This window comes from Stegodyphus dumicola, chromosome 7 (genome assembly GCF_044657685.1).
Source record: "Stegodyphus dumicola isolate Sdum_Otavi_A_Nest chromosome 7, ASM4465768v1".
NCBI lineage: Eukaryota > Metazoa > Arthropoda > Arachnida > Araneae > Eresidae > Stegodyphus > Stegodyphus dumicola.
This window is the reverse complement of record NC_140774.1, coordinates 196086392-196113807: the sequence shown is the minus strand read 5'-3', so window position 1 is coordinate 196113807 and position 27416 is coordinate 196086392. Positions and strand designations below refer to the sequence as shown.

The following is a 27416-nucleotide window of genomic DNA, read 5'->3' as shown; positions in this document are numbered from 1 at the left end:
AACATAGAACTACGATATTAAACCATATATAATTAATTAAGACACAATAACACGCCGAATAAATACTAATTCAGAAGTCAAACAACAAAATGATTCATTTGCGGTTTTGCAGCTGAAGATGATGGTTCGGTAAAACCATCGAAACTAGTCCTGTGAAAATTTTGTAGGTATAACGCTGATTTTTGTTGTTTGACTTCTGAATTAGCATATATAATTATCTTAATTAGTAAAGGAGTATTCTTTTATTATGTATAATTTACTTTCATTAATGTGATTTCTCCTTTAATGCTAATGAAAACATACACAAGCAAAATTGACACAAATGAAACAACACAAGTTTAACTAGAATAATTTAATTCCTCATAGAAAACATAGAACATATGAGGAGTTCAATGTGGCTTGAAGGCCATATACAGGGTTGCAGCTGATTACAAATATGAAAGGTTTGTTTGCTACAATGAATGCTGCTGCTGCCAGTTATTTCTATGGTGGAAAAAAGGCAGAATTCCCCAAGGTGTTAACTGTTGAGCTCCTCTATGGTTAATTAAACAGAAGAAACACTGACCATTAAATACAGGAAAAGTATAAATTGTGAGTATTCATTGCGAGGTTCCTCTAGGTTATGGGGTTAGCTGATATGATGGTATTTAAATTATCTTTTAAACATATTTCCAAATAATAACTCCCATGGGTCCAGGTTTGTTAAAGTTTCTTGTTGGGGAAAAAACAGTGCATTCATGAGAGTTAAAAGTAGGCCATTTTTTTTTTTTTTTTTTTTTTTTGTACTTCTGTTAGTATGAATACTTTGAACAGGTGTTATGGCACTTAATGCACTCTCTTCCTTTGCTAGAGGAAACTTCACAATTCCGGAACCACACAGAAATTATTAAGAGGTAGATCAGTAACAAAACTTATGTATAAGAATCCTGAGTTATTGAGACTATGTGTCATAGACTAACTCCCCAATAAAAATAAATGAGGCCTTCAGCATTTGCATCCAGAGAAAAAATTTAAAGCAAATAAAATGTGAAAATGGTTTTTTCATATATATTTATCCCCCTTCACACTAGGGCTTCCTCACAGTGTAACAATCTTAGAACTAACATGCATTGCAAATTATTAATAGTAAATACCACTAACACTGTCAATTTTACATTCTGCAGTGTACATAAAATTTCAAAATACCTATTTCCTATTACATGTAAATATTAGCCAGTCAAGCAGCAAAAAGAAAAAATTAAATACAGAAAAATAAACTAATTATCTAAGTCCAAACATTATTTAGTATAATGAAGGCAAGAACAATAACTTTTCAAACAGGGAAGAAAACTGTTTCAAAAAATTCATGAACATAAAACATTATTTTACTTAAATACTGCAGTACCACATAACACATGCCCCTACACAGTGTGCACTCAAAAAGAAATTTGGCTAACAAAAAACAAAACTGCACAAATTATTAACTGGCCCTGCCTTTGAGTTTGTACAATTATTCCATGCTGGGACATTTGTTATGGATACCTTTCAGTCAGTACACAACACAGATTAGAACAATGAGAATTATCTGAACTACAATATTGAATATTAATTATGCTTCCTGTCCCTTCAAAAACGTGCAAAGAATCTAAGCGTTCAGTGGACATTTAAGTTGCAGACTGTACTGAACAGCAAATGAATTTGACAGGAGTTTACAGTCAAAAGAAAATACATGTATATATATGCAAAGTAACTAAAAGATGAACTCTGGCACTTCATGCTTTGAAGTACCAGAATTCAAATGTTGTCAAAACTAAAAAGAATACATAAAGAATAAAATGTTGTAAAAAAGAAAAGATTTATCATAGTCTAAAACAAAAGTAAATTCAGAACATGCATATATGAAAAATATATTCCCAAATACATTATTAATATTTGCGCTGACAGTACAAGGCAGTGGAAGGATACCTTATTTTGCATCAAACTGTACTTTTTCAGTACAGAATTAAAATCTAGCATCGTCATTTTCTGCAGTGGGGGGGATGGTTACTATCAAGACTGCTTGAAATGCATTGGATTTATTTAAAGCAGAACTTCAAAGTAAATATAAGCAGTCATATATACTGTAGAATAAGTTGCAAAAATATATAGTCACTAGTAATTCATTTACCTCAGCAAATATATTGCTGCAGAAGTTCATTCAATAAGTTATTTCCACTTAACATCAGCAGCATATGTCGATGGAAACAATGCAATTTGCACCGTTATTTGTACTTATGTGAAGGGTTTGTTAAGTCACTGTTAGTCATGGTGAAAAACATAGCATCTATCAAATCATGAATAATATTTTTATGGGCCTTTTTCAAGTATGAAAGTAAAGATTTGCATGAGTATTAAAAATTCAGAGAGGCGCAATAGGGAGATATTTAGTTAAAATTCATTATTTACGGAACAGTTTCACGATTATTGCTAAAATAGTTCATATTATACCTACTGGATTATGTAATTGCGAGTTTAAACACAAATATAGATATCTAATAAAAATCTGAAACAAGTGAATCACAAAAGGTCCCTCAAATTATTATTCAGAAAGCTGCTATCTCAAATTCATTCGCATTTGTGTTTATATCTCTTACCACACAGATACTTGGTGGTTTGTCACAATTGTGCAGTCCTTAAATCAAACAAAATTGTTAAGAGCTTAATTACTCTGCATGTTTTTAGTTGCTAGTTATCAATAGTTCCTCTGAATGAGACCAATCAATGCACTGTTTTTATAGAAAGAATGGACTGCACAAAAAGAAAATTATAGTTAGAGATGAAACTAGATTCAATTATTTCCAATTAAAAAAACGTGTCTTGAGAAAGTAAAACTGTCCATATAAAACGGAAATAAAACCTGTTTGAATGTTTGCCCTAATGTGCCACAGCCAGTATATTATTGTTCTTTCCTGTGCTTTACTATGACCTACGTTGATACCACGTTCCAAGGTGAATCGGTAGTATGGGGATGAAAGAATGTGAGAAACGCATTTTCCCATTATTGAATATACGTTCATAGAGATTGATGTATGTCAGCAAAATATCGCCTCATACATTATACTAGATACATCTGTTAAGTTTAGGCTTTGTTTGGTTTTCCATGGCAATCTTCGGCACGTTACAAAGAAGTTTAGCAAGTAATCCCTATTGTAAGAGACCTTTTGCACATTAAATGGTGACAATGCATGCATGTGTAGAATAAGCTTCCGAATGTACCTTTTTTTTTTTTAACGAGGGCTCATACAGAAAGGGATGGTGGGGATTATTATGAGAGAGCCTCTGATATACAATGCTTATTGGAGAAACAGAAAAATGACAAATCTGCAATGTAAGACTTAAAATATCAGCTATGAGCAAATGCTGATCTAGTTTATTTCCATTTTTTCCCTTTGGCCACATTTTTACTCCTTGGCAAAAAATGCCCTCATAAAAATTGACAACAAAAAAGTTTCTCCAACAAGTATCAAAAATAAACTTTTCATAACATTACAAAGACCATGATATATTAACAATTATGGTCCATGTTTTTGTACTAACTAAACAACTGCCTCATATTACACTCCTACTTACAAAAATTTAAATGCTTTATCATACACATATTAACACATTACTCCATTCCTGAGATTTACACCTCATTTAAACAAAACAACAATCCCTCGCTCTCAGGCGGCAGAGCAGGCAGCCTTTGGGGAACGGGGGATTATTACCAAATAAGGTGATATGTTACTGTGGAAACCAAACAAAGCAACGACGTCCATGCATCCTAGTCTGTAGTTCCCCCAAACCCACCGCCACCTGTACAAGAGGTGAAATGAGGTGGCAGAATTTTGTTGGTCTTTGGTATCTTGAAGGTCATTTGTGGCGGGGCTTGGGGGTCACGCTAGTTTGCCTGAACTTGACGTTGATTCGGAGGCATTCCTCCCGGTCGTCTGAGGCCAGTCATTTGACTCTTGTTCACCAATGCTCGGATTTGGCGTTGAGCAGCCTAAAAGCAGAAAGATGTCAAACTCAATTTTAATCGTAAACATTCAAACCAAATTTAAAGAAATCAAACTTTAAATTTAATTAAGTTTTCAAAGTCTCTTTTAAAGAATTTAAACTTTACTTTCTAAAATACTAAGCATTGAAAAAAGCCTATCTGCCAATATTAACTAATTTTCTGTTTTTTATGGAAACTATTTTAGTTTAATGAATTTCAGAGACTTGAAAGTTTTGTAAAGTTGCCAAAATTTTTGTCATAAAATCTATTTAACCTATTTGGCACCGAACTTACTATTGGAATTTTTTCCTATTCGCCATTCACCCCAAAAAGAATCCCCTTTTTTTTTTCAGAATATGAATTATTTTGTTGTTCTATGCTAAATTAGGCAATTTGTAAGTATTTCAGTATTTTAAATTTATAATTTGCCTAAAAACAATTTTCATGCTTTATGATTAAATTGACAAGTAAATTTACTTTAAAAATAAAATATTATTATACTTTAAGTGCACCCTTATTTTTTATTCCGACGATTTTTCAATATCTTATACTTTATACATAATACTGAATATAAAAACGAAATTTAAACATAACATCAAAAGCAGTTCGCAAATACTTTTTTGCAGAAGTTACTCTAAATATGTTAAAATTAATTTTGTTTCTAAAATTTCCTCTTCTTTATTGTAAATGTTTTTTTCCCCGTAACAGTTTCAAAATTTTGATGCCAGTTTTCTTAGTAAAGTCTACCAGTCAAAATTTATCTAAAACTGTTGACTTTTAGTCTCGAATTGACAATGGAAAAAATATTAAAGGGAGGGATCAAGGATAATATTGCTAACATTCCAACTGTCAGTATTAAGTTTAAAATTGAAAACAACTCAGTCAGACATAAGATATTTCACTTAAAATTATGTAATAATGTGAAATTAAAATTTTTAAATCCAAATATCTGGTTAACAAATTAATCATAAATGCAAAAAAAGCTGCATATAAAAGTTCATAGCTGTTATTAAAGTTGTTCAGGCAGACATATTTCTTCAGAGTTGCAATAAAAGGCATACATTAGACATTTTTGCACAGAAGACTTTCTGTTAATATCAGTCATAAAAAATTAAAAAATAATATTGTGGATACAACAATATTAATTATTACATACTTGTGTGCTGTAAAAATCACCAATTATATGGACGGGTGTTTCTTCACTGTCTGAGCTATCACTCTCCTCAGGTAACTTTATTAAAGCATGAGTTTGTCTTTGAAGTTCCCTGACCTACAATTAGCCAAACATCTTTTTTTAAAAAAATGAGAAACCTTCAAGGTCGTAATTAATAAGAATGATAGCATAACTTCATAACTAGTCAAAAATTTATTTTAATGATAGCAAGATTCTTAAAATTTATTTTTAAAATTTTTAATTTCTTCTTATGTAACATTTATACATAATTCATGGAGGTCTGAATATTTTGATAAAATTGAATAAAAATATTATCCTCATATCAAGTTCGTCAGAATTAGTTACTGAATTAAAAACTTCCTAAATAAAAATAGCAACATTCAGAACATCACAAAATTTTTATAAATATACTCATAAACTTATTAATCTTACAACACATAATCAAGAACATTAGAACAAACTGCAACTGCACCTTGTTGACTTCATCCAAAATAACATGGACCAGTTTCATTTCTTACAACCTTCAAATCAAAATGGAAATACTTATAGGAATTTGTAAAACTAGACATTCACTAGAAAGCCAATGTATATATGAATTTTGGAATAGAGATAATACGTTTGGCGATACACATCAAATTTTCTAACAATGAACATACAGCGAACTGTAATCCATAATATAGTAAAAGTAAACCCTTGACGAGTGCAGATTAGCGGAACTCACTTTTGAATGTAATATTTGTACAACACCTTTATTTCAAAAACACTCACCTCCATATCACAACATTTTCCCTCCGTAATTATACTATTCGTTACAAAAAGCTGTCCAACAGGAACGAATGTTGTTAGATAGCGTGCATAAAGAACTACAGAGTTCAGCAGCATAGAGATCTAACTTCTTTATTTTTGCAGTTAAAGAACGCCAAGAAACTTATTGTAAGCACCTTGGAGCTGGACTGCAAAGCCTTTTCCACAATAACACTGAACTTTGCAATTCAGCATTACTGCTCTACAATGTATTATTTGTACGATGGCTTTATTTCAAGAACACCGACCTTCATATCACATTTTCCCTCTGTAATTAATACTATTCGTGTACAAAAAGCTGTCCAACAGGAACGAATGTTCTTAGATAGCGTGCATAAAGAACTACAGAGTTCAGCAGCATAGAGATCTAACTTCTTTATTTTTGCAGTTAAAGAACGCCAAGAAACTTATTGTAAGCACCTTGGAGCTGGACTGCAAAGCCTTTTCCAAAATAAATAATGCTGAACTTTGCAATTCAGCATTACTGCTCTACAATGTAATATTTGTACGATAGCTTTATTTCAATAACACTGACCTTCATATCACAACATTTTCCCTCTGTAATTATACTATTCGTGTACAAAAGGCTGTCCAACAGGAACGAATGTTCTTAGATAGCGTGCATAAAGAACTACAGAGTTCACCAGCATAGAGATCTAAATTCTTTATTTTTGCAGTTAAAGAACGCCAAGAAACTTATTGTAAGCACCTTGGAGCTGGACTGCAAAACCTTTTCCACAATAACACTGAACTTTGCAATTCAGCATTACTGCTCTACAATGTAATATTTATACGATGGCTTTATTTCAAGAACACCGACCTTCATATCACGACATTTGCCCTCCGTAATTATACTATTCGTATACAAAAAGCTGTCCAACAGGAACGAATGTTCTTAGATAGCGTGCATAAAGAACTACAGAGTTCAGCAGCATAGAGATCTAACTTCTTTATTTTTGCAGTTAAAGAACGCCAAGAAACTTATTGTAAGCACCTTGGAGCTGGACTGCAAAGCCTTTTCCAAAATAAATAATGCTGAACTTTGCAATTCAGCATTACTGCTCTACAACGTAATATTTGTACGATAGCTTTATTTCAATAACACTGACCTTCATATCACAACATTTTCCCTCTGTAATTATACTATTCGTGTACAAAAGGCTGTCCAACAGGAACGAATGTTCTTAGATAGCGTGCATAAAGAACTACAGAGTTCACCAGCATAGAGATCTAACTTCTTTATTTTTGCAGTTAAAGAACGCCAAGAAACTTATTGTAAGCACCTTGGAGCTGGACTGCAAAACCTTTTCCACAATAACACTGAACTTTGCAATTCAGCATTACTGCTCTACAATGTAATATTTGTACGATGGCTTTATTTCAATAACACCGACCTTCATATCACGACATTTTCCCTCCGTAATTATACTATTCGTCTACAAAAGGCTGTCCAACAGGAACAAATGTTCTTAGATAGCGTGCATAAAGAACTACAGAGTTCAGCAGCATAGAGATCTAACTTCTTTATTTTTGCAGTTAAAGAACGCCAAGAAACTTATTGTAAGCACCTTGGAGCTGGACTGCAATGCCTTTTCAAAATAAATAATGCTGAACTTTGCAATTCAACATTACTGCTCTACAATGTAATATTTGTACAATAGCTTTATTTCAATAACACTGACCTTCATATCACAACATTTTCCCTCTGTAATTATACTATTCGTGTACAAAAGGCTGTCCAACAGGAACGAATGTTCTTAGATAGCGTGCATAAAGAACTACAGATTTCACCAGCATAGAGATCTAACTTCTTTATTTTTGCAGTTAAAGAACACCAAGAAACTTATTGTAAGCACCTTGGAGCTGGACCGCAAAACCTTTTCCACAATAACACTGAAATTTGCAATTCAGCATTACTGCTCTACAATTTAATATTTGTACGATGGCTTTATTTCAATAACACTGACCTTCATATCACAACATTTTCCCTCCGTAATTATACTATTCGTATACAAAAAGCTGTCCAACAGGAACGAATGTTCTTAGATAGCGTGCATAAAGAACTACAGAGTTCAGCAGCATAGAGATCTAACTTCTTTATTTTTGCAGTTAAAGAACGCCAAGAAACTTATTGTAAGCACCTTGGAGCTGGACTGCAAAGCCTTTTCCAAAAGGAATAATGCTGAACTTTGCAATTCAGCATTACTGCTCTACAATGTAATATTTGTACGATAGCTTTATTTCAATAACACTGACCTTCATATCACAACATTTTCCCTCTGTAATTATACTATTCGTGTACAAAAAGCTGTCCAACAGGAACAAATGTTCTTAGATAGCGTGCATAAAGAACTACAGCGTTCAGCAGCATAGAGATCTAACTTCTTTATTTTTGCAGTTAAAGAACGCCAAGAAACTTATTGTAAGCACCTTGGAGCTGGACTGCAAAACCTTTTCTACAATAACACTGAACTTTGCAATTCAGCATTACTGCTCTACAATGTAATATTTGTACGATGGCTTTATTTCAATAACACTGACCTTCATATCACAACATTTTCCCTCTGTAATTATACTATTCGTGTACAAAAAGCTGTCCAACAGGAACGAATGTTCTTAGATAGCGTGCATAAAGAACTACAGAGTTCAGCAGCATAGAGATCTAACTTCTTTATTTTTGCAGTTAAAGAACGCCAAGAAACTTATTGTAAGCACCTTGGAGCTGGACTGCAAAACCTTTTCCACAATAACACTGAACTTTGCAATTCAGCATTACTGCTCTACAATGTAATATTTGTACGATGGCTTTATTTCAATAACACTGACCTTCATATATCAACATTTTCCCTCTGTAATTATACTATTCATGTACAAAAAGCTGTCTAACAGGAACGAATGTTCTTAGATAGCGTGTATAAAGAACTACAGTGTTCAGCAGCATAGAGATCTAACTTCTTTATTTTTGCAGTTAAAGAACGCGAAGAAACTTATTGTAAGCACCTTGGAGCTGGACTGCAAAGCCTTTTCTTTCCTTCCTTTCCAAAAAAATCGCATGTTGTTCGTTTTCAACCTATCAGCTAGTTTGTAATGGGGAACCAGTTTCCCATGTGTTAACCCAAAAGCGATCTATGGTGATTGGCTGTTGTGACAAAGCAGAAAAATTGTTCCAAACATGTTTGTTCTTCCGAAACAAACCAATGTGTGATAGCAGCCTAATACAGTGTTATCGAATAAGTGTTGTTTACTGATAGAAAAAATCAGCTGCACATACATAATTCCTACATCTACTGATGAAAGGTTAGTATATGACAGCTCTGGAAATTTACTCTCTAGTATAGACCAATGTGATTAAATATTGAGATGAAATGTGCAATATGGCATGATGATATTGAGATGAGATGTAAAAGAAAACTTTACAAGTGTTTTACTTTAAAGTGTACAACTTTTTAATAAGATTTTATCTGTATATATTATTGGAGTTAAATTAAAATGAGTCCTCGGTTTTCAATATCCAATGGTAAAAGAATATACATGGTAAATCAAAAGCATCCTGCAAGCAATATTTTTGTATATTGTAAATGAGCCTAAAACGAAAACTTCAAATTTGCATTTCCGTCGTTATAATCGTCTAACCATTAAATTCTGTTTTATATTGGAATATAATTTGAAAATATTCATTTCTTCACTGCACTTCTTTAAATGCTAATAAACAAACAAATGGTAGTATTATAATACAAAAATTTAAACAAAAAGAATTTACTGAAACTTACAGTTTGACCACCTTTTCCTATTATTCTTCCTACTTGGTTAGAAGGTACATATATTTCTACTTTGAGACCAGAAATTTCTTCAGTTCCAACATATGCTTCACAACTGACTTTCTTGAAGATCATATACTGAGCCTAGAATATATAATATTCAAGGAATTGATAAAAAAGAAAAATTTGAAATAAGCATCATACTGCCTGCATGCTGAAACTAAACATTTGAGATAATGAGCTTATTTGTTTAACAATGCTAAACAATAGATTAACAATTAATAATACTAAAATTTTCCTTTTTTAAAATCCTAACTTTACAATGCTTGTTTGATAACATTATAATCTGTTTATTCCAAATTTTGTCCTTTGAAACAGTCATTTCTCAAACATTTTCAAAGAGAAAAAGCTTAATCGCTTTCCTTTATTTATTAAGTAACAAAGCATTGTTTTTAAAATTCCTCAAGTAGCAAACCTGAAGAAAAACTGTGCAAAACAGCTATAGTTTATGCAAGATTTGAATGAATAATCTGTCAGTATACAACCTTCACATGTATTTCCAGATCAATCCAATACATATGACTAACATAATGCTGCTGATGGCAGCTAATTCGGAACTCAAAATTTCAAGAATCAAAACTTCACTTAACCCATTTGTACAGGTAGCACAGTCACTGAACCACTCCCTCAGAGTGGCATGCTAACCAGATGAATTGTCTTGTGGGAACGGGCATTTTGTGCTTAACTTCGGGAAAAAAATTCCGTTAATTAAATTTGTCATCTAATTGCTCCAATTTTTGGTACTTATAAAAGGAGCATTCAGGTAGTTACCAAATTATTTTTTTAAACTTTATCGTTGTATTTTCCTTAAAAATTTTATAAAATAATTCTAGAGTAACAATTTTTAACAGACCTCAAATAATAGCAGAAACATTTTATTTAATGCAACACATTAATAAAAATTATTAAAAAACAGCATACGTAATTCGACATAACTCAAATACATACATATAAATAAAAAATGTCCATATCAGAATCTCTGTAACTATCATTTTCTAATTCTGCAAAAATATCATCACTGTAAGACTGATTGATTGATTTATCATTCGTGTATATTCTTCTGTTAAATACGGTTTTTGTTTTGCCATTTAGGTGTAAAAATAATTCATTAAACCATACAAAATATACACCTTAATGATGAAACTCTCTCGCATTCCAAAACAAAATACCAAAAATAAAAAATATTCCATAGGAATGAAGGTCAATATGCTTCACTTTCGATACATTTCATCATAACAGACATACAGCTACATCTTGTGGCAACAAAAAACACTATTTAAATCTTCCATCTAAAACATCATAGGCGATACGCCCCGCCACTGAGTGAATTAAATGTGATCCATATACAACACACCCGGCACTGGTATAATGTTTGCTGGTATTGCACACGACACGCTCGTCCCGAACCGATTAATAAGCTTCCATGTTGGAATAATTGTGAACTTTGCTTTTAACTCTGTTCTCCCCTCCCCAAGATGGATTTTGCTGCTTATAAGGTCTTTCAGGGTTCCTATGTGGGGTTTTATTATGCTTTTCATTGCTTTTATCAATTACATTACACATACTTCCCTTTTTATTTCGAACAGCCTTGACTTCAGTTTATTGCGGCAAGGAAACATTTATCAGAGAAAGAATACAGTTGCATGTTTAAATGAGGCAATTAGTGCCATGGATAAGAGTGATGATTTCATTTTTTAAAGAGTCGGAGAGCAAATATTTCTAGTGATTCTGATAGACATTTTGTCAGAGACAAACCATTTAAGATTTTATTATTTCTCCTTGTAAATAGTCTTCCTGTTTTTTCCATAAATTTTAATATTTACTGTATTTTGTCAATTAGAACTTATTTGAATATCGCTTTCAAAAATTGTTTCACAATAAAAGAAATTTTTTAGGCATATTTTCAATGTAAATTTTAACTTATACCATAGCATTTGTAATAATCTAAAATGGTTACCAAAAATGGACACTGGTACTTCCCACCCTGAAAGGCTTAGCGATGCAAAAACCCCTCATCCTGCGGACTGATTTGTTTTAACTCTCATGTATTCCAAGGGATCAGGACTTCAGTCTCAAATGGGTTATCTCTCTATCATAAGCTTTGATATTTTTTGTTATTTAAGTATATAGAATCAAGGACTTCAATCTCAAATGGGTTAATCTATCATGAGGTTTGATAGTTTGTTATTTTAGTATATGGAATCAATGTCAAAGAATGAAAATGTAGTGAAGCTCAAACTTGGACATACCAACAGACTTAAGTATCTGTCATGAGCATTACAATTGGATCTTTGTGAATTGTTGAGTCAATCAGTCGCACAAAACTTTTACATTTAGCCCTCCAAGTTGGCACAGCTTTTTGGACCTGCTCGTGAGACATATTTAAACAGCATTTATTAGCTAAATATGCATAATTACTTATTTGAATCTCTGTTTTTGTAAATGTCCATTAAGACATTTGACAAAAAAATCCCATGCAGGGTTCATAGCCACATTTTAGTTAAAAAAAAAATAAGCACCTGTCTAATTACATTATACACAACTGCATAACCTTAAAAGAAAAATTAGACATGTAATTTAAAATATAAGCAATGCAATATTTATTAAGGGAATGAGCATTACCTCAATCATGAAAAATTTTTAAATGACAGTTCAATTTACAGATTTAGTTTACAATGACAGAAAAAAAAACTATGCAGAACTAAGCTATATTACAAGATTTAATGATGAAATTTCAGTTCAAAATATAGAAAATAAATAATAATAAGCCATATTAATTGTATTTGTTTGGCACCTAATAATAAATACAATTTATTTTTACACTCCTATTAATATTTAAATAATTTAACTTAAATCAAAATTTTAACATTTTCTAAATTTTCATTGCATAACAGTTTTTCCTTAACATATATTCCAAGCAAAGTAATTTAAGTAAAAAAGAGGAACATTTCTGAAATCAGAAGACAGGAAATTGCTTCATGCAGTCATCCTTTAACAGTAAAAGCTTAACTAACCCGCACACTCGGAAATTGCCGAATATTCCGGTTAGTAACTGGAAAAAGAGGAGTGGGGGGGGGGAGATTGTAGCCATTCTTTAGATTTCTCGGCTAAATAAATGATTTTGACATTTCGATATGTGCATCATATAAAAATAGACCAACGGAACTCAGAAATATTCTGCTTAGAAAGCGCAGTAAAAGTCTTTTAAGTGTTCATAAACAAATCTCAGACTGAACATCAAAATTAATTATCTCTGCAAAATACTGCAAATGTTATTGCGCAATGCACACTGCGTAATTTTACGACATGTGATATTACGCAATCGGAATCAACAGCTGCCGGTATTCAGAGAATAAAGAATTAAATAAAGGAAAAGAAAGAGACTTACTAATCTGGGGTGTTTCCAATTCTAATTTTCAACAGACTGCATTAAATTTCCGGAATAGAATCAATCTTCGCTTGGGTTGGGTAGACCGCAAAAACTTTTAGTCCTATTCAATCCAGATTGAACAGCGACAAAAAAAAAAAAAAAAAAAAAAGTCCGCTGCTTCAATATTACAGATTTTGCGGAGAAACTCCCAACCTCCGTACTGTATAATGTATTGGCAAAGAAAATGAAATTATTTTGACTATTCGATTACTTTCCTTTTATTTAGCCATTCCGAATATTATTCCTTAGAAAGCTAATCTGTGTAAAAACACACCCAATTTTGGAAGTTTATCTACACTTCAGCAGTTACTGCAATTATATTATTATAAATATTCATACATATGCTCATAATATAAGCATAATGATCATAATAAACACGAATATGAACTGACCACGCGGAACGAGAATGTAAATTTATTTCCTCCCACCCAATACTACACATGTTTGATTTGCTATCAAGATTTTACGTTTTCGCAATTCTTTGGCCAATGGAATGTTTTCGCAATTCTTTGGCCAATAAACCACGTGCACCTGTCTGTAGAAAGCAATTTTCGGGAGTATGATTCACCATCTGACGTTGCATATAAGGAAGAAAAATTGTTTATTTAGTTTCGGCTTTGGTACGGGTAAAAAATGCGCGTTCATTAAAAATAAAGGATAAAAAAAAAAGCACTAAAACAAAAAATAAGCAATAAAAACAAAAAAAAAACAAAAAAAAGGGGGGGCTTTAAAGAAAAAGTAAGCACCTATAAGAGCCTTTATATTTTATTTTCAACTATAAGGACTTACAAGCACTTGTAAGGACCGCTACGAACCCCGCCCATGACCAGTTAGCTGGTCATGCCACTCGAAGATTAAATAAGGTAATATACATCATATAAGAAAAAATGTCATGTTACTCAGAGTTAAAGAAATAAAGTAGAATACCTTCCACTGTGCTTCTGGCGTGCCAACAATTGTTACTTTCCTTTGTGCCTGACGATCTATAGGTTCATCTTTATTAGTCTGAGCAACCTTCAATGAAAAAGTAATAAACATAAATACTGCATTCAAATAAAAAATTTAATAAGTAAGAAATTTCCTTCTCGCAAGCATTTTTAAATAACTGCATGCTTTTTAGCTACAAAACATTCACATTCAGAGACATTTATTTTCACAGCTGCCAATCTCTCTATGGAAGCAGATTTTTCTTTTCCCTTCTATTCAACTTTTATAAATCACTAGCAAATACTATCGTTTGCATTTCCAACCTGAAGTCACTAACTGCAAATGCTAAAGTATATTTTAATACCTGATTTACCACTTTCTCACTGCTTTCAAAATCTTTCAACAGCCAAAAATCTAAAATTTTGTTAAAAATCTTCTAACAGTACTTCAGATTAATAGGGAACTCCAGATAACTTAAATATTCAGTTACATAAGGTTGAATAGACAATACATAATTACTGAATATTATGAATAAATTACTCTTAACCCTTTCCAAAAAAATGGAAGAAACTAATTCAAAGACCTTTGACAACTTTAATTTAAAAAAATCTTTTACTGTGATACGATGACAAATTTTAAATATCTTTACTAGAAAATGCAACAATACACCTCTTTAAAAACACGCTCAAAAATTTAAAAATATTCTCACATATATAGCTCATACCATGTCAAATTCTGCACCGATTTAGTAAATGCCATTTACGTAACATGAATGCAAATCGATAATGTGAAATAAAATGCACGCTGTTTTTCGTTGTTAAATTATGACCATTTTTTAAATTCTACTAACCTGAACTGCAGACCTGAGAGCAATAATTATGCATGTGTAGTAATCAAGGTCTCGTAACTCCTGTCCTATTCAGCAAATATTTTAATGAATAGCTAGAATATTCAAGTTCTCATACTTCAAAGGCTATCATAAAAATTTTGTTTCATGCAAGAAATTTTGCTATACATCCAAACACATGGGTTTTGATAAGAAAAGTTTCCCTACAGTATTCAAAGCTGAAATTTTCAGAAAAAAGGAAAAGATGCTTCCTAAGAAATTTGAGTTGGCTGGTAGATTCTGATCCATTTGTAGTTTTTATCTGATTTTGTAAGAAAACACATTTTATTCATTCAAACTTATGCAAAGCTTCATTAATAAATATCTGATTAGAAAACCAAACATTTCAAGAAAAAAACAGTTTATAATTGTTTCCATATACACACAACCAAAAAACATTTTTTATACAAAATACTTTTTCCCTTTCAGTTGAGACTTTAGCTGTTATTAAGGCTCGATTAATTAAATAATTATAAAGTATAGCACATACAATTGTTTGTTCGAGTGTCTATCAAGAAGATATTTTTCCAAAATATGCATTACCTAAACAAATAGTTTTATAGCTCAGGAAACCTATCTATGGTTACAGAATATGCTAATCAGATTTATCAATTTTTACTTCCTATTCAAGATCCAATTTTAAAGCAATTTCTATTATTGTTTTCCTTTGCAAAATTAATAAATTTATAAAATATGCATTTTTAAGGAAATTTTAAAAACTTTTATTTGAATATTTTGTGCTAAAACACGCTCTTCATTTTGACATTACATTCTTCGACTCCTAAAATTAAAACATTTGAAATATGTGACATTTATTTTTCAAGTTACTATTTATATTATCTACTTTCCACTTTTTTTTTTACTACTGTATAGGAGACAGAACTTTAAAAAAATTTTTATGATTTTTATTTTGAACTTTCATAAAGAGTTTAACCGCGACATTACATTCTTCGACTCCTAAAATTAAAACATTTGAAATATGTGACATTTATTTTTCAAGTTACTATTTATATTATCTACTTTCCACTTTTTTTTTTACTACTGTATAGGAGACAGAACTTTAAAAAAAATTTTATGATTTTTATTTTGAACTTTCATAAAAAGTTTAACCGCTTGAGTTCCAAAGCAGCGTGATCGCGATGTTGAGATTTTATGTCAAAAAACCCAGTACATTTTGAACATTGTGGATAAAATGAGACACACACGCAAGAATATTCCTGATCACTTTGAAAACTGCAATAAATATGACAGAGCAATGAGAAAAAGACGAGAATCGCGTTACCTAACAAATACAAGAATGCTCAGATTGGGATTTAACGATGTAAAATAAAGCGCTGTCGCACCGCTTGGTATTTCTCAACATGAAATAAAACATGCGCTATCCTCCTGCTTGGGTCTTTTCGAACTCATTTAGAGAAAGCGCGGTTGCACTGTTTGGGATTGTTTGATAGTTTTTTTTTTCCTTCAATATACCCCCTGGGACTCAAAACGGTTAAATACTCAAGAGTTACAGGATCCTGCAGACTACATAAATTCAGGAATTCAGAAGGTTCAGTATTAAATTTTGCTCTCATCTGCCTAGTTTTATTATATTATAATCTGGTCAAAGTTAAAAATATGAAACCAATTTTGCAATCCAGGAAACTTTTTGAAATTCCAATGTAATATTAGAGTAAATTCTGCTCTAATAATTTTTATAAATTTAAAAACGATTACAGCCTACTTTAATACTAGCACCAGAAGAACTGATCATGTCTCTAATAGTACTTCCTCCAGTTCCAATAATGGCTCCAACAGCAGAGTTTGGAATGTATAGGTACACTGTTTCTTTTACTGGTTCCATATTTTGAGGAGGTGGGGCTGTTGGAGAATACATCATGGGTACGTTATATGGAGGTGGTGTGCCATACATTCCATAAGGTGGGGGCGGGGGAGGAGCAGGTCCACCACGACCAGGAGGATATCCAGAGTTTCCAATGGTTGACATCATTGCCATAGGATGGAGACCAGGAAACATCATGGCAGATGGTGCCATGGCAGCTAAGTCGTTTTCATAACTCTGCCGCAGCTTACTGCTGATCATTTGTTCGGCTTTGCATATGTTTTCCAATTTCCCTTTTATTGTAATGATACGCTCAAAGTTAAAGCTGCTCACATCATGGATGCTGCTGTAAGAAACACCCAAATTAATTCTATTATTAACATCTGGAATTGATGGAAACCAATCTGACATATTTATATCTTAAGCTACTATCACACATCCATCTGTTTCAGAAAAACTGCTTAGAACAATTTTTTTGCTTTCTCATAACAGTCAATCACCACAGATCACTTCGGGGTTAACATGTAAAGGGGAAACTGGTTCTCCATTACAATCAAGTTGATAGCATTCGAAAAATCATGTGTCTTTCTTTCAATAGCAAACCAGGCAGAAACACTGAAACAGTTGTTCATATGAAACAAATGCATGTGTGATATGGATCTTACAGATGCATATTTAACTGGAATACTTATAATAAAATTTAAATAGCTAGTATATGTACACTTTCAAAATACATAATTAATTCAACCAAGTTATAAAAATATGATTTAAAAACATTGAATTTTTCATTTAAATCGGATTTTCTTCCCCTCTAAATAACCTTAATAAATTATTAACCATTCATTGAAGGTTTTAAAAGTAATTAAATCTCTTAATTAGATGATAGAAAGAAGTGTAATGCATATCTTTATACATAAATATAAAAATTACAGAATGTAAACTTAACATAATTTTATTGACAAGCATAAAAAAACATATCTAGCCAGTGTTTTGGCATCAGTTGCTAGTAAAATCATTTTCATTGTTAAAATTAATTTATTCACACACACATATATACTAACAAACAACAATTTCAAAAGTTTTAAGCTCTTTTTCCTTTTCATTCCATATTTTGGTAGAAAAAAATGTTTAAAAATGTACCGATAACACTTGCTTCTTTTTTTTACTGAATTTTATGCATGGTTTATAAAGATTTTTCAAGCTTTTTAAGATCACTTTTTAAGATCTTGACTAATAAACAGCCTCAGAAATGCTGCCATTAGTTTTTCAGATTTTATCCAGTGACTAAAGCTACCTACAAATGAAATATCTTCAAGATTTTGTTCGATTGGCATATTAAGTATTTTTAAATGAATAATCTTACCACATCTATTGTCTTCCACTCTTTTTTCACTGTTCACTTCCACAAATGGCAAGTTGCTTTTCAAGTTCCAATATATTTCAGATAGTATATTTAAACCAGATCATTAAATGTGGTTGAGATAATCTAGTAATATATCGATTTGAATAACATGGTAGTATATGTGCTGAATAACCATGCATAGGCTTGATACTGCTTCATTCTTAAAATTTGATACATTTACTGCACTGCTGATCAAAAAATTCATAGGTGGTGTTAACAATGTATCAAGTTTCCATGAAATGTACAGAGTTCCAAGGATTCATACACATATATAAATTATTAATTGACTGGAGATATTAAACCAACCTTACTGCATTTCTTCATTAGTTCTCCATACCTAACATTTAATAGTTTAACTCCTAAAGTCACTTTCTGATACAGGCCTGATACATTCCTGATCTAGAACACAGCACATCTAATTCTATAAGAGAAGGGTTTTTTCTTCTCTACAAAATATTACATCTGCAGCATCAAAACATTTACAGCTTGATGATGTATTTTAGAGTTTCAAAAGTCGGTGTTTTAACAATACATTTTCAGTTAGTGCAGTAATCAGATTGAGAGTAGATGGATATGGAAGTGGCACACTTAAATAACAGAATTTAGTTGTGTTAGGTTAATTGATAAAGGCAAAGCAAGATCATCCGCTGGGAAAGGATGCCTAAACTAGCTTGTATCTACATTACGTAAGGGTAACCAAGAAAATGCACAAGCAACCAGCCCATTTTGTTGTAATATGAGCCCATGCTGAAAGAGCACTGCTTAGCAATTTAATGTCAATTTATTTCGAATTTATGTCAAAAAAATCATTTAAAAAATAAATTTTCAATAAAAACATTTCGGATCTTGAAACCACCATAATTCATTTTAAAATGCAGAACTCAAGTTATTAAATATTTATATTATTCCAAGATAAAATATTAATATTTAATTAGATTTTCTAGGCTTCATTCTTTGTATAAAAATTTCTTTACTTCAGTAAATTTTATTTTTTGCTTGGAAACATCTTCCGTAAGAAGCCAAAAATTAAAAATTGATATAAAAAGTCTCTCCCAGTTTTGCCAGGACAGTTGGCAGTTATGCATTAATATGAAACATTACAAATAGCCCACCAACAGCCACTCACCAAACATGAGTAGTTTAACATTTGTTCAAAAGTAGACAAGGGTTTCATTCCAGGTAATTAGGCTGTTTTTCTGGTTTTTCCCATGCATGATGTGGATTCATTCCTTTAGGCAGAAAGTTCCTACATACTTTGCCAATATCAAAACAGTTCCCCAATTATTTACCTGAAAGCGCTGAATCTCTACATTCGTGTAAGATAAAAACTAGATGAGACAAAACACTAACATTAATTTGCAAATAGTTCCTTAACTCTACATTTTAATTTAGGTATTTTCCACTTTCCACATTAAAAATATTAACTGCTTATAATAAATCGCTCTAAATTGAATGAAAAATGAATCGTTTTTTATCTGATTTGAGTACGATATTTATCACTCAGATATTTACATAAGGGCAATGATTTCAAAATTTGGAACCAAAATTGGGCCAACAGCAACAAAGCTGAACAAAGATTTCATCTTTAACATCATGCATTCACTGTGCACTTCTCTAAAAAATTTGCATTGCCCATGACTACAACTTTAAGCACTTAATGTCTTCAATACACACACACGCACTGCCTCCCTTCCTCACTCACACGTGTGTACACAATTCCTCACCTAATTTTTTCAGCATGATTTAGAAACTACTGATTTAAGGTAACACTGAAAAATGTATGTGCAAGTGAAAAGTATTTTTTGAAAATAAAAAGAATATTCAAATTGTGAAGTCCTTTGAAGTACTATTAATGTGCCTATGTATGCTTTTAATGTACTTATTATTTATTAAAGCCATATTATTTCCCTCCTGGTTTCCAAGGAGTAAAATAAGTAGGAAAGGAAGGGAAAATGCAAATAAAAGTAAATACTGTATATGAAATAATTTAGATGTATTAATTTAGAAGGTCGAACAAAAATCGGCATCATGTTGTTTGACTTCTAAATTAATACTTGCTCTGCGTGTTCATAATTTAGATGTATTTTTTAACAATGACAGCCAATTTCTGAAGAACTTAATGCATGCAATAAACGTTGTGTTTTTTGGGGGAGGAAATAATCTTTTTGTTGTAGGCAAATATATTTGATGAAGACAGATAAATTGGCTCTGAAATTGCCCAGTCTATACTGGATTTTTACAATTTTAGTAACTGAAGAAAGAAAGATCAGCAGTCAGTAAGATTATAAAGCAACAAAGAGAAGATATGCGCCATGGCTAAGATAAAAAGATATATTTAGTTGAGCTTTTTCCTTCCTCATTTCAACTCCCAAATTTCAATTATTGACTGAAGCATTCTGTAAATGCTTCCACCATTAGCATTTTGTAAGAATCATTTGAAAACAATTCTGAAACGACTAAACTGAAAGCGATAAAAGCAGTTACGAAAGGCAGAAAGGGCACATAATCAAATTAAAGTAGAGAATTATGAGATTCTTGCAAAATTTAAGCTAGAATTTTTATCGACATTTTTAATTTTATACATAAAGGAGTCCTTTTGAGAGGCAGACACTCTGTGTATATATTTTACCCATTCTAATTTTTGTTGGATACCAAAAAACTTATTTAAAATTATAAATTTAATAATATCATGAAATACTTTTCTACTACTATAATCCTGTTAAATCTGACAGTTTGATATCACAGTTATGTTTATTTTAGCATCTCAGAAACTTAAAATGCTAAATCTTAATTATGATCTCTCTTTCTAGACCTTAAAATATGTGAAAATTATGTTTAATTTCAGAAAGTGTGCTCTGCAATTTAAATGAAACTGAACAATGGCTATACTTCAAAGAATATATGACAAAAGCACTGTCGGTAGTCAGTACATCAATGGGAAAGATTAGATTTCAAAAAAATTCTTGACGAAAAACCTTGGTAGCATTCGGTATACATCATTTTACTTTCCACGCAATTATAATTATTTGTCAAGTTGAACGAAACTACAGACTATCACTACAGCACACAAAATATAAAACTAAGATTTAAAATATCTTTGGCATCCTGCGATATTACAAAACTGAAAGGACATGGTAAAAAAAGATTTATTAAATAAACTTGCACATCGAAACTAATCATGGAGAATCATAGATACAAACTTTTAAGAGTAATTTAACTAAGAACATGTATGAGAAACTAAATAATTTGATAACAAAATTTGCAAAGATCGAGGAATAAGATTTTCCACAAAAAAAATATAATGGCAATATGTAACTAAACACAAACTACTAAAGACATTAAAAGGTGCAAAGCAGTAATTACTTCAATATCCTAAATTAATGCAAATATATATATTATAAATTTGAGAAATGGTAAATTTTTTAAATATTAAAATTTGACAAATTCTCAAATTTATATATTTTATATAATTACAAGTAATGCGGATACCATTACTGTAATTAAATTATTAATTTATTAAATAAAATCTAAGTCTTTTTAAGCTAAAAAACCTAACAAAATGCTGAATATGAAACTTTATGCTATGTTTAAGTTATGCCTTACTGAATGACATACCATACAAAAGAAAAATATATACAACTCAGTTTCAAATTCATTATTTATTCTTAAAAGAATAAATTCACAAACAGTATTTATAAATGTCATTAATATAATTACCTGGATACAGTAATCTTGGTATCAGTTGCTTCCATGATGCGCTTAATAGTGACACCATTTTTTCCAATGATTCTTCCTATTAAATTATTGTGAGCTAATATTTTTAAAGGAACTTCCCTATTAAAAATAAAATATATTTTAAAAATAAACCAAAATTTATATTTAGAAGTAATAATACTATTAAAATGTCCACAAAGAATTTGTTCAAAAACCCAACCATTTCCCTACCTGAATCCATTTATTATAAAATGACTACATTCATATTGGAAACATTAACTTTTAGTGTTAACACTTCCTAAGAATTAGTTTTATAATCAACTTAAGATATAACACCATGATACTGGCTCTAATTTTTATGTGCAATAAATAATACACCTTTTGTGAAAATAAGTATTTTTTAAATAACCATAGGAAACTAGTTACAACTTATGATTACTTTATTAGATACCTAGTTAGGTAATTCATTAGGTAAGACTGTTTCTTAAAAATACAAGTAATGCAGATTTTTTGGTATACTCTCCTGTTATCAGGACCAGATTCAGAAATGTAGGAATATATGCATGTCCCCACATACATCCATACACACATTTCTGAATCCAGTCCCAAAACAGAAAAGTATAGATTTTTTTGTGGTAGTAGATAAAGGATTATTAAATATATTAAATATATCCTTTATATATATAAAGGATTATTAAATAAAGATATATTAAAAGGAAAACCTATGTTACTTTTGACACTTTCAACAAATAATTATGTTTAATTTATCCAGCTTTTAAAAGTAAAAATTTTTTACAAGCTTGAAAATTTGTACAAATATTTACAATGAATATAACTGTTTGTATTTAAGAATATAACTGCTTTGTTTTAATGGTAGAAGTTTTAAGCACATATATGCTGCAGTAGTTCTAGTGAGAGGATTTAGAAATCTAAGAAATCTAACAAACATAGCAGCTTTCCCAGCCTTGCCAAATGCAACATTTATACGCACTTAGGACGAAAATGTGGACATTTCCAAACATCCATGAGTAAATTACACACAGAAATATACTAACTGTACATTTTTGTTGAAGAATAAAAGCATTTTCTAAAATCTGTATCGTCAACTGTGGATTCACCTTCTGCTCTTCCATCTATTATAGACAATGTAGCATTTTCAAGTACTGCCCCACCCATAGTCATCACAAGATAGCACAAATCTCCCACAAGAATAATATACAGCTACATTGATTTTTGATATAGTGATTACAAAATTAGTAACATTAAACCCAAAATGTTTGTCTGAATAACTATCTACATAAAATTAAGAAAAAATCAAGAATTTCCATGTTCTTTTAGAGCATTTGCTAACAGATTTTTTTCACACCTGATGCATAACATGCTCTAACAGTTTTTATATATGCAGCCATATTTAAGATACACCAGATAAGCTGGTGTTTCTTACAGAGTAACTGCAAATTTAAGAACTTGTGAGACAAAATTTTATTTCCGTATGGAAGGGGAAAAGTGAGGAAATTACTTTAAAAAAACATATGTGCTTATTGTAATCCGCATCTATTTATTTAGTGTTATATAGAAAATTGGGAAAAAATGGCATTAAAAATAGCAAAAGTTGAGCTATTTTATTACAGATGTAACCACAAATATATATAGAGAGGTACCTTCACACATGAGGCATATGCCCTGGGGTCAGTTTGTCGCTAGATCTCGGTGTTTAGTCACCAAGCGAACTTTACTCATTTTATCGACCCACTCAAGGGATGAAAGGCTGAATCGACCTTGTCCAGCCTGGGAATCGAACCCCGGACCTGTGGTGCTGCTGCCCAAAGTGCCAGCCACTGCACCATTGGGCTTCAATTTATTTTCAAAGAGTGTTCAATTATATTTCTTCTCGTGGCCATGATATTTCAGGCTATAATGTTCAAATAAAATGTACCAAAAAGATTAAAAACAATCTATTTCTTATTAACCCAGAAAAAATTTCTATTTTACACACCAGATGGCAGTACCAGACTATTTTTAATGTAATTGGAGATAGCTGGCTTATTTTATACTGATGCCAGCACCTGCCAAATCAGGGTTCATAGCCACATTTTAGTTAAAAAAATAAGCACCTATAAGCACATTTTAAGGGAAAAATAAGCACCTGTCTAATTACATTATACACAACTGCATAACCTTTAAAGAAAAATTAGACTTGTAATTTAAAATATGAGCTATGCAATATTTATTAAGAGAATGAGCATTACCTCAACAATGGAAAACAATTAACTTTTTTTTTTTAATTTTAAATGACAGTTCAATTTACAGAATTAGTTTACAATGAGAGAAAAAAACTATGCAATAATAAACTATATTAGAAAATTTAATGATGATATTTCAGTTGAAAATATAGAAAATAAATAATAATAAGCCATTTTAATTGTATTCGTTTGGCACCTAATAATAAATACAATTTATTTTTCCACTCATATTAATATTTAAATAATTTAACTTAAATCAAAATTTTGAACATTTTCTAAATTTTCATTGCATAACAGTTTTCCCCTTAACATGTATCCCAAGGAAAGTAATTTAAGTAATAAAGAGGCACATTTCTGAAATCAGAAGGCAGGAAATTGCTTCATTCAGTCATCCTTTAACAGTAAAAGCTTAACTAACCCACATACTCGAAATTCCCGAATATTCCGGATAGTAACTGGAAAAAGAGGAGTGGGGGAGATTGTAGCTGTTCTTTAGATTTAAATTTAAGCTAAATAAATTATTTTGACATTTCGATATGTGCATCATATAAAAACCAACGGAACTGAGAAATATTCAGCTTAGAAAGCACAGTAAAACTCTTTTAAGTGTGCATAAACAAATCTCAGACTGAACATCAAAATTAATTATCAATGCAAATTACCGCAAACGTTATTGCGCAATACGTCCAGCGTAATTCCTCCATATGGGATATTATGCAATCGGAATCAACGCCTGCCGGTATTCGAAAAAAAAAAGAACTAAATAAAGGAAAAGAAAGAGACTTACTAATCTGGGGTGTTTCTGATTCTAATTTTCAACAGACTGTATTAAATTTCCGGAATAGAATCAATCTTCGCTTGGGTTGGGTAGACTGCAAAAACTTTTAGTCCTATTCAATCCAGATTGGACAGTGACCAAAAAAGGTCCGCTGCTTCAATATCAGAGATTTTGCGGAGAAACTCCCAACCTCCGTACTGTATAATGTATTGGTAAAGAAAATGAAATTATTTTGACTATTCGATTACTTTCCTTTAAGCCATTCCGAATATTATTCCTTAGAAAGCTAATCTGTGTAAAAACACACCCATTTTTGGAAGTTTATCTATACTTCAGCAGTTACTGCAACTATACTAATATAAATATTCATACATATACTCATAATATAAGCATAACGATCATAATAAACACGAATATGAACTGACCAAGCAGAACGAGAATGCAAATTATTAAAATCTTGATAGAAATTAGTATTTGGGTGGGAGGAATTCTCGCACGCACCATAGGTTACGTAATGCAGAGAAAGGGGGGAAAAGCGATTTCCGGGAGTATGATTCACCATCTGACGTTGCATATAAGAAAGAAAAGTTGTTTATTTAGTTTCGGCTTTGGTACGGGGGAAAAAATGTGCGTTCATTAAAAACAAAGGATTTAAAAAAAAGCACTAAAAAGCAAAAAATAAGCACTAAAAACAAAAAAATAAGGGCTTTAAAGAAAAAGTAAGCACCTATAAGGGCCTTTATATTTTATTTTCAAATATAAGGACTTATAAGCACTTGTAAGGACCGCTACGAACCCTGCAAATATATATCTTGTACTATTTTGCTAAATCAAGCTTTTGAATACACACATGGCTTGTGTTCTGTAATAAAATATATTTTTTAATATTGTGTACATTACGGAGTCAGAATCAGAAAGCAACCTGGGATTTTAAATTTACTATAGATGGATCTTAGAGTGATTCTGAAGTAACTGATTTTTATGAATGTTCTGATAGTGAAACTGAGAACTTTGATATTGGAGCTCTGCTGTTGCTTAGACGAGTATGGACTTAAATTGTAATAAATAATCAACCAACATTTCAAATTTTTGGGAACATCAAAGGGAAATTTAAATTTTGATACAAACTCTATTGTCTTACAAAGTTTTGAGTATTCTGCGAATGACAATTCAGCACATCTCATGACTTCAGAAACTAACCGATATGCAAAGCAGTGCCAAAATTATCCACGAGTAGAAACCCTTGGATATTTGTCAACAAGGAAGAAATTCTGGCAATTCATAGCACAGTTATTGTACATGGTATTGGGGGGACTGACACTAAAAAATAGCTAGAGGAAAAAGAACATTTAATTTCAACACCTCATAATAAGATTTTATGAGATACAATATTTCTTTACTTTGTAAATAAAATAACAAAACTTGATTTTAACACACATCCTAATCCCAAACCACACAAAATTTGGCCCATGTTAGAGCATATTGAAACTGACAAAATACTTGGGGACCTTTGGGATGGGACAATATATGCCTGAATAGAGATCTTGTTTTAGGGTTAAGGGGTTAGGGTATACATATATATATGCACACACCCTATATATAATCATAATATATATTACGATTTTTGATCCAAAATATAAAGATCTGCTACATTCAATTCAAGTTGTGATGTCACTCATGAAACCACTACTAAATTAAAGATATATGCTGACAAAAAATTTTGATACCATACTGGAATTGACACACATACTCCTAAGATTTCAGACACTGATGGAAATGTAAAATTAATCTATAAGAAATGCCTCAGTAACTATTAAAAAAAATTGCCAAAGGTGAAACAGTTGCTTTTTGTTAAGGTGATGTTTCTCGGAATAAGACTTGTATTTTCTATAGAAAAATTAAGAAATAATGAAAGTTTAAATCCAGAATTACCACCTCTTGCTTAAAAATGAGTACATATTAGTTTAATGTGTTTATAATCTTATTCATATTATGCTGAACTTTTAAGAGTTCCAATTCCTTCCCTCCAAAGTTTTTTAACCATTTAACATTTTCTTTTTTATTATGACAAAAATTAAGCATATTTTTGATAAACATTTTTATGAAGAAATTCCATATATAAACCCAAATCAGCAGTCAGAACTATTACAAGTGTAATTTATTGATTTATGCTAACTTTTATTTTCATCCTAAAAAGCACATTTTTCCTTAAAGTTGGCATTTTTTGAACAAGTAAGCGAACTGGAAAGAACACTTTGTACAAAAATAGATGTCAAAATTTAAAATGTTTTATTGTTATTACATTAACTTTCCTTTTAAAATTCAGTATTTGTATGATAAATTTTAAAACAGGAAGACAAGCATAGTCTAACATCGCAATCAGGAAAAAATTATCACGTTTCTTTTCTCACCCGTTTTCCA

General features: G+C 31.2%; 1 protein-coding gene across 6 annotated transcripts in view; it reads right to left on the bottom strand.

The window, feature by feature from the left end:
• Positions 1-337: 337 nt before the first annotated feature.
• Positions 338-27416, bottom strand: part of LOC118189604 (insulin-like growth factor 2 mRNA-binding protein 3) — a 94577-nt gene continuing 67498 nt past the window's right edge. For 5 of the 6 annotated variants that reach the window (XM_035360238.2, XM_035360235.2, XM_035360233.2 and 2 more), the window contains exons 8-13: positions 21978-22094; positions 16760-17204; positions 14151-14237; positions 9746-9877; positions 5154-5267; positions 338-4003 (exon numbers count right to left, since the gene is read on the bottom strand). In XM_035360238.2, the coding sequence (XP_035216129.1) occupies positions 3899-4003; positions 5154-5267; positions 9746-9877; positions 14151-14237; positions 16760-17204; positions 21978-22094 (1000 nt within the window). In that variant the 3' untranslated portion in view covers positions 338-3898. The remainder of the gene's footprint in view (positions 4004-5153; positions 5268-9745; positions 9878-14150; positions 14238-16759; positions 17205-21977; positions 22095-27416) is intronic. The other variant, XM_035360234.2, reaches the window with a different exon arrangement.